General features: G+C 54.1%; 1 protein-coding gene across 1 annotated transcript in view; it reads right to left on the bottom strand.

Annotated features, from left to right (window-relative positions):
• ASS1 (argininosuccinate synthase 1) overlaps positions 1-9,170 on the bottom strand; it is a gene marked incomplete at its 3' end in the record, with an annotated part of 15,872 nt that overhangs the window by 2,608 nt on the left and 4,094 nt on the right. The window contains 5 exon segments of the mRNA XM_010170429.2: positions 417-507; positions 4,135-4,165; positions 4,551-4,621; positions 7,441-7,515; positions 7,953-8,009. Of these exon segments, the coding sequence (XP_010168731.2) occupies positions 417-507; positions 4,135-4,165; positions 4,551-4,621; positions 7,441-7,515; positions 7,953-8,009 (325 nt within the window).

Genomic DNA, 9,170 nt, shown 5'->3' with positions numbered 1-9,170 from the left:
TCCCTGACTCCTTTGTGCAACCACTAGCCAAATCCTGCTGGAATATCTCCCCAACTGTGACACTGTCCAGGGCCACCTGCATGACCCCAGAGCCACCTGCGTGCCACCCTGCGGGAGAGGGACCCCGTGCCCGCTTCACCTCGATGGTTGGGTTAGGGGTTCAGACCCCTCTCTGCTCTCAGGGGGTTCCCACTGAGCCCCCTGAGACATAACCAGACCTTCTACTCACCTTGAAGTGCCCCCAATGTGCTACAAGCACCTTCCTGTGTCCCGATGCCATGACTCGGGGCTCACCCCACCTGCACCCACCCTGGGGGTGCTCCTGGCTGCCGGTGGCCCCCGGTCCTGGCCAGGGCACGGGGTTGGGTTTCAGAGGGAATAGAGGGACGAGGGGCTGGCTGCAAGGAAGCACTTACCCTCCTCAAACTCGATCTCCAGCACGTCTGGGGTGTCAGGAGAGGTGGCCGGGTCACAGGTCTTCGTGTAGAGCCCAGGGGGGGCCTGATTCTGCCCATGAAGGGGAAGAGAAGAGGGGAAAAATTAGTGGCATTGGCATTCCCAACCCTGACCCCACATCCCCCATCCCCATCCCAAAGCACGGGGCTGGCACGGCACAGCTCCGGCGCTTACCAAGGCCCCGGGAACAAAGGGGTTGGAAGAATCAGCCAATTTTTCCCCTCAACTTGATCTCATCTTTTCCTCCGACACCCCCACAGCTGGAGGCGGGATGGCTGCGGAGAAGCAAGTCAGGCAGGGAAAAAGCGGGACGATGGCAGGAGCGGCAGGGTGGGCACCCACACGTCCCCGCACCGCGGCCGGGCTTATTCAGCACCGACCGAAAAAACCCAATGAAGAGGCCTGACCCCAGCAGGTGCTCCAGGCTCACCGGCTCCTTCGTGGTGTCCCCGGGGTTAATACACACGGGGGAAAATAGAGGAACAAAGCAAAAACCCATTTCAGAGCACATCAACCTTTATGTATATATTTTTTTTTCTCTAGATTTATAGGAAAAAGGCATCTTATCTCCATCAGAGCTGGGCCACCAGAGGCTCGGGCACTGAGAATGAATTGCTGCAATTGAAGCACGTGCCAGAAGAGGGGAAAAAAGTAGAATTAAAAAAAGCTTTCTGCCTGGAGAGCAAATATTTTGTAATTTTGCATGTCCCCTCAGCACTCATGCGTGACACGGCTGTGCGTGTTGACCCTCAAAACACTTTCGGACCAGCACATGCAAACTTCTTTCTCTAAAGGGAACCCCTCCATCCAGCTTTAGCTCTGGCAGAGGGGAGGGAAACTGAGGCACAGAGTGCCCAGGGCCTGTGTAATGTGGTGAAAAGAAAAGTAAGCACCGAGCAAGAGAACTGCAGAGCCGGGCTGGGCCAAAGCTGTCCTGGGTCAATGTTGGAGGGAACATCTCAAAGGAGCCTCTGGCTGAGGTGTCCCAGCAACCTAAACCCCTGTGCAAGCAGCTCGGTGGAGTTTCTCCAAACTGAGCTGCTCCTGCAAGTGTTTTAAATGGTGGTAAACTGGTATTTCCACACAAAACCCAACTGGTGAGAGCTGGAGCTCTGGGCATTGTTGGGCAGTGGGGCCCTGCCTGCACCCAGGGCTCTGCCTGCACCCCAGCCCACACTCCCCCTGCTTCTCCTCTCCTTTTTACAGTACAACTTTTCTCCTGCTCCCATTTCCTTCCTTCTCCTCCTCTCCAGCAAGTAAAAAAGGACAAAGTAGAAAGTAAGTTAAAAAAAAAAAATCATAATCAAAAACCACAAAAGTGATTGCTTTAAATAATTTTTAACATTTTCAGGCAAAAAAAAAAAAAATCTGCAGAAGTTTTAACATTTTCTAAAATTTTAAAAGATGGGAAATAAGCCTTTTAGAGAAAATCAATTATTATTTTTTTGTCTAATAAATAGCAAAGCCCAGTCACTGCCAGCAGCCTGCCCAGCCATGAGCATCCCTGCTGGCCCCTGCACACTGGAGTACCCCCCTGGCCTCACCCCAAACCCCAAGGTGCACATCCCGGTGGCAACCGCAGCCAAGTCCCAGGAACACAGACCTACCTACCCCAGCAAAACCACCCTCAGGTTCCCATTTTCTCTCATTTTTGCCCCTTTCCCTTGTTTTAAGCAGGAGGCTCTTGCACTCGCACTTCCCCCGTGGCCCCTGCGCGCGCACACGCACAAATTACACGGGCTGAGGATTTCAATTTTACATTGTCTGGCCTTTTCTAGCCCTGATCACACTTATTAACTAGACAAACCCACGAGAGATGATGAAAAACTTTGAGTTCAAAAGGAAAGATGGGGAGGGCGGGAGGGGAAAAAATACCGGAAAGTATTAAAAACTCTTTACTAAACATTGGAAGTCAAAGTCAGGTAGTTTCCAATTTTCCGAGCCAACTATGAAAACCTCTATTAAATAAAATAACTAAATAGAAATAAAAGTGACGTTTGGCTTGCATTCCATCATTACCGTGCGAGTCTGTCCTCTTTTTATTCTCTCTCCTAAAAGCACAGTTCAAATGACAAATAGTTTGTTGCAGTGTATCAATGCCTCCTATTTATCCCTCCCCGCAGGGGGGCTCGTCCTGCAATGTCATCTTTAAAGGGGAGAGAGAGAAAAAAAAAGGGGGGGGGGGAGAAAGGAAAAAAAAAGGAAGAGTGTGTGGAAAGGGAGAGAAGGAGGGGGGAAGAAAGAAGCAAGAAAAACGGGGCAAGAAGAGAAGAAATTGGAAGCAAATGGTCCATGAAGTAAACCATGATGCAGAGCTATCGATGCCGCAAATGGTTTATTCATCCGGCTGATATTGTTGTGCCCGGGACTGAATGAACTCTTTCAGAGTGCCATATGAAGTTAAAGCAAGTAAATTTCTATCTTTCTCCGCATTAGCTGCCTCATTGCCCTTCAATCGGGCCTCACAGAGGCAGAAAATAGCTCAACCATCTGCTTTCAAATCCCTGCGTTTGGCAGGTCCCGGGGGTTTGGGGTGGGGAGTCCTCTGTGCCCGGCACCCCAGATCCAGCTGCAGCCACCTCGGTGCCTGGCACTGCTTCCCAGGCTGGGGAAGGGGACAGTGGTGGCACCGTGCTCTGGGAAGTCACCTCCTGGTGATGCTCAGGAACAGGGTCACTGCTCTGTTCTCTGCTACACTAGACCCATTTTCCAGGCTGGCTTTGGGAAGGAAGCGGGATTGGCAGAGCCTCAGCACCAGGGATCTTCCCCAAGGGGAGAGGTGCTGGGTGCGGAGGGGTGGGTCAGGATGGGGGCACCAGGAAGGGTACGGGTCTGTCCCTTCCTATCCCCTGCTAGAGCCATGAAAACCCATCCCTGTACCAAGCACTCTCCTGGAGGAGACCCCCCAAGGGCCCAGTTTTGGCAAAGCCTGACCCACAGACACCCCTCTAGAGGCAACCAAAGAGGGAGCTGGACCCCCTCTCCACCTTCCTCACGCTCTCGCCGGGGCCACATGCCAGCCCAGCCACAGTGAGCCGGCTGCGGGCACTGAGCTCCAGCCAGCTCCTCTCCCTCTCCACCTGCCTCCTCCTCCTCTCCCTGGATTGTCTAATTAGCACTGATGGATAGTTTAAGTAGCCACCGAGTGTTGTGACCCACTGGAGCATGAACCACGCAGGCGGCTGGACCACGAGCACCGTTCGCCTCCGGAGCGACGTGCTGCGCTCACCGGCAGCACCAAAACAGCCAGAGCTGCCTGGGAGCTGGGGGTCCTATGGATGCCCTTAGGATCTCCAAGCACCACCCCACACAAGGAGAGGTTTTATCCTGCTTCCCCATGGATAGCAGGGATGGGAGGGTGAGGAGAGATAGGCGAGCTGCAGGCACCGGCAGGGGACCCAAGCTGTAGTGGCCAACCTGGAGTCCGTCACCCACCACCAGCGCCTCATCTGTCTAATTGCTCCTTTATTGCTGCCCTGCGACATTGTCCCCTCTGGTGTCACCCTGAAACGGTCCCTTCCCCTATTCACATCAGTGGCAATTAACGTGCCGGGAGAGGCGGAGGGGCCGGGGTGGGCGGCAGGGCCTCCCCCCTGCACACATAAAATTTCCAATTAGGCGGCGAATACCCGAGACGCCCTCGGCCCGGTGGCTGCCATGCTGGCCATGATCGATTACCTTGGGGTTCTCCAGGATCCCGGCTTCGTAGCTGCAGCAGGCAGGGAAGGAGAGAGAAGTCACTGCAGCACCTGCAACCTCAAAACCCACCAGGACAACCCCCCCTTCGACTCCCACCACCCCACGAGGATGGGTGTAAATAGGTGTTAAGGATCTCAAGGAGCTTTCAGTAGCAACCCTACAAGGAGTGTCAGGCTTGGGAAAGCCCAGGAGATAGATATTGCCACATGGGACATGGACAACTAGGCAGAAAAGGAGGCTGGAGGTTTTGGGGTCACCCTTGGTGAGCACGTGGTGGGGCAGCCTGGGATGCTGGAGGTGGGAAGGGCTGTCCTGACCATACAGGACAAGAGGATCAGGGCCCCGTGGTCTGGGTCCTCACCCCACAGGAGCTCCCTGCCTGCCCAGCCTCTCACCTGATGTGCATGAGGTTTTCATCCATGCTCCACGGTGTCTGGGGAGTCACAGGCACTGGGATCCCATGTTTCTGCCAAGAGAAGGAGAGCAGCACTGAGCAAGCCCATGGGGAGAGCCAGCCCCCACCAGCACCGGCTCCTGCTGGGATCAGACCTGACAGCACAAAGGGACAATCCACAGCCACCAGCAAGACAGCACAGAGCAATGTGGACATCTGTGTCCCTGACCCTGGGCCCTACCAGTTCCCACCATGAGGGCCACCTCGATGGGGCCATCAGGGACATGGTGTGGTTGGGAGGAGAACAGCTGCCCCAGACCCACCACAAGTGGAGATGAAGCCCCAGAGCACCCCATGAACCCAAGTGATAGAGACGTTGGCACAGATGTTATGTGCTTTTTTCTAGATCCAGGTCCAGGATGGCACGTTCCCTCAGCTGAGCTCCAGGAGGAGGTGACACAGGGACAGAAGTCCTGAAAACCACGGGATGCTCTCCAGCCTAAACAGGACTGATGCTCTGCCTCGAGGGGACAACACACATGTCCCCACAGCCTCATGCACACACATGGAGATGCAGACCCACGGCACACGGGTGGCAGGCGTTCCCCAGAGCCCAGGCACCCCGAGCGCACCATGCCCGGGACGCACGGCCCCGCACCGGCTGCCTCCCCGGCGCAGCGCACAGCGCCAAGCCCAGCTCCCTAACAAGGTCACCGGCACGCTCAATTATCTGCTGACACTTCAATGGGGGAAATTGCCTGTGAAGACGAGGTGAATACACGGGGAAATTAGCGGGAGAGGCGACGGCGGTGAGCTCACAACCGGAGCTGGTGGGGACGTTGCCCACCCTGCCAGCACGCCGAGCTGTGATGTCCTGGCTGCTGGATGGCCATGGTGAGCCAGGAACAGAGGCGGTGGCTGTGGGTTCCCACCATGCCTCCACATGTCTATACAGCCTGTTCACTGCCGGGCAGCTCTGCCACATCAGTGTCACCACAGCAGGGACATCAGCCAAGGGCTTGGCCCAGAAAAGAGGAGCTGAGCAGAGGCTCCTTGTTTGCTGTGAATAGAGGAAGGAAATGTTTCTGGTTGTTAAATCATGGTCCTTAACCCATCACCTTGAGATGGGAACAAGGTCCCCAGATAAATCCTAATGTTGCAGAGGAACTAACTCAGGTCACTTCCAGAATAATGCTGGGGAGAGACCATGGGCTGAGGGACAGACCTCAACTCTGTCTGGGGTCTGACCACGCTCCCATCCTTGTCCTCATCCCAGCGCCCTTGTAGGTGTTGGCAGAGGATATTTCACCTTAGTTAATTAAAGCCAAGCAATTGTTAATTGTTAATTGTTAATTTCACCAAGTTAATTAAAGCCAACCCCGAGGGGCTGCACCCAGTCTTGGTGCGGGGCTGGTGGAGGGTGTGTCCTCTGACGGGCTCTCCTAGTGCCATCAGTCACACTCATCTCGTCCAGGACATATCAATGCATCTTTCAGACCCAAATACCTGCAGAATCATGAGCCACAAGCCCCAGTAGATTCACATTCCCAGGCAGACCTCTGCCTCCTCCTGCCAGTTGGGGAAGGCCATGTTCCACAGCCCATCCTCACTCCATGTTAGCACTTCAAAGAGGATCCTCTAAGTCCACACCCACATACGAACATCCTCCAAGCCCAGGCAGCCTTACCTGGGGCCAAACGTGCCACAACCAAGGAGACATCTCATTTTGACAGCACAGCTCCAACGAGCTCCACCCCACCCAGCTCTGCCCATGGTGATGGCTCACCCTGGAGCAGCATCCAGAAGAGCTTCACCTTTCTCTCTAAGGTGTTTCAGCCTCAACTGGTTGTGGGGATGAAGCAACCACCAGAGCAAGGCTTGCTCCATCACCCAGACAGCACACATCCTCGCTTTCAACAGTGGCAAGCGAGCCCCAAACATCATCATATTGTAACTCCCTGAGCACAGAGCATCCAAGTGCTGAAAGGACCCGGACATGTTTCTCCCTCTCCTGAGCGTGAAAAAGAAGGGAAACCTCCTTTTTTTTTTTAATGCCTAACATAACCAGAGACCAAGAGGCACTACAAACCCTCAACCCCAACCCTTTCACTTTGAACAGGGCTCCAACCCATTTCATTTCCCTTTTTCCACCCCTTCCAAACAACAACAACAAAAAAAACCCCCCAAACCCAAAACACATGTTCTATTTTCCATATAATAAAACCGCGGCGCTCTTAATAACTCCCCTATTTGACAATTTGTTTGGCAACATATGGAAAGCTCTCGTAAACTCGCCCCTTCATAATACAACAGCAGATGGCAAACACAATCCTCAACACGCCGCTCTCAGCGGCCCTAATGGGCTCGGAGGGCTCCTCACCCTGCACCGCATCCCTCCAGCTCCACACCTCGCCTTCGCAGAGATTGCCCAGGCAGCTTCCACAGCAGCTATTTAAAAACTGAAGCAATTTTCTGGTTTATGCACAGAGCTGCCTTTTCCCTTTTGATTGATTGAGCTGAGTTGTCAAGCATTTCCATGAAGTCGCTAAAAAAGAAAGGTACCCTGGTGGGCACGTAAAAACCTGATGCAAAACTTCTAATATGTTTTATTGCAACTTGTACTTCAAAAAGGAAGGGACAACAAAGGCAAATGTATTTGCTTTGTCTGTTACGCAAGTCAGGGAGCTGAGACCCGTTTCCTTGGAAAGCAGGTTACCGTTAATAGCCAGGTAATTAGGAGGCTTTTAAAAAGAAAGGAGAAAAAAAAATACAGAGGGGGGAAAAAAAAACCCCTGACCATCATGGTGCCGCAGGGGTGTCATGCAGGGCTTGCTGCTGTCACCCACCAGGCCATGGTGAGCATCCTGTGGCCACCCTGAGCCACCTCCTACCTTGGCATAGTCCATCAGCTCACGACGTCCGGGGAAGCGCTGGTAAAACTCAGGAAGCCTCCATGGAGCAATGACCTGGTGGGAGGGCAGGAGCATGAGATAAGGAGCCCCCAGTCCCTTTATGCCCCCTGGCATCATCCCAGGTTCCCCAGAGGAGCAGAGACCCACAGGGTGCTGGTGCCCCAGCTGAAATTTAATCTTCCCACACAAGGGTGGAGAAACCCAAACCCCTGACCCCAACATGGTGCTGGATGCTGGATGCAGCATCGATTATCCAGCAGCTGCCCTGGTACTGTTTCCTCTGTGGCCTCGTAGTGTTTGGGGTAAAAATAGGTCAATTAAGGATCATTACAGCCCCCTCAAATGCCAAAATGTCGCTTTGTGCAGCTGGCAGCTTGTTAAAAGCGAGGCACGGCTGCTCGCATCGGTGTTAAAACAAAATTCCCTGCCAGCTGGGGAAGGGGTCAGTAGCCCGGCGGTGGGAACCCAGGGGACAATTTTGAGTGCCTTACCTTGATGTTGGGACACAGGGCATAGCAGGTGAGCTCAAACCGAACCTGGTCATTGCCCTGAAACACAAACAGGAGATGCTGAGGGCTCATTCCGCGCCAGGGCAGGTGAGGACCTGCTGATTCCCTGCTCCTGGCTGCTCTCCCTGCGCAGGGTCGGGACCAAAATCCCCTCACTGGGAGCTAGAGGGGACGTGTCTCAGGGGCTCAGCTCCAGCCAGCACATGGGACAAGCTGCTTCATGGGAAAAGCCTCTCAGCCTGTGGGTCAGGAGATCTTTGGCTGAACAAGTTGTTTGCACATCCCTGCGAGAGCCACCAGCCAGGAGGAACATCTGGCTGAGGCTTCCAGGGACTTCACAGACCACAGCTCTCTATGGAGGAGAGGGGTCACACTTATTCTCCCAGTAATGGCACTGGGATGGGATTGCTGCCTATTTTCACTGGAAAAGCCTCAGCCTGAGGCTGAGGACCCAGTTACCTCCTCCATTCCCCCAGCATGGAGGGAGTCAGGAGGTGGTAATGAATGGCAGGACCTGAGCTGTGTCTGTCCCACGGTCCCTCTCCATGGCTGGTTTGAACCTAAAACCATCTTTCCTGGTAGTCTTGATAGAATTGGGCACCAAGTGATCAAAACCCTGAGGCAGCTCATGCACCTGGCTCCAAGGGAGCCCAGCTGACCCCAGGTTTTTCCTAGAGCCAGGGTCTCCTCTGGGCTGACATTTCCAAAACCAGAACTAGTGGAAACCCAGATGTGGGTATTTTTCCCATCAGAGGACACACAGAGGGAGAGGGTGAGGGGGGAGGAAGACCACAGTGTCCAGGAGGATGCAGCAGCTCATAATTAAATAGCTCTGAACCTCCCTTGTTCTTAATTAGTCTGTGCTGATGGGGTCTCACTAATGAGCCCAGGTAGTTGGGAAGGGGCAGGGAGCAAGCCTGGGAGTTATTAGTGCTTCCAAGGGAATAGATTTCACCAAAGCCTATTTTCCACCAGCACCAAGGGGTGTAAGGACCCCCCTCCCCTCCTCTTGGCCCTGGCCTGCAGGATACATTTACAGCAGAGTTGGGAAATCCCTGAGGACTATTACACGCAGGCGAGTACATCCACCAAAGCACTCATTTCCCTTAGAGGCCCAAAACAAGTCCATCTGCTCTGGCAGCGGGGACACCGCAGATGGCCTGCATTTAAGACACCACAGCCGGGGACGGGGCGCAGCCG

Source organism: Antrostomus carolinensis, unplaced genomic scaffold (assembly GCF_000700745.2).
Source record: "Antrostomus carolinensis isolate BGI_N321 unplaced genomic scaffold, ASM70074v2 scaffold25966, whole genome shotgun sequence".
Taxonomy (NCBI): domain Eukaryota; kingdom Metazoa; phylum Chordata; class Aves; order Caprimulgiformes; family Caprimulgidae; genus Antrostomus; species Antrostomus carolinensis.
The sequence above is the reverse complement of the archived record's forward strand: the minus strand, read 5'-3'. Positions and strand labels throughout refer to the sequence as shown.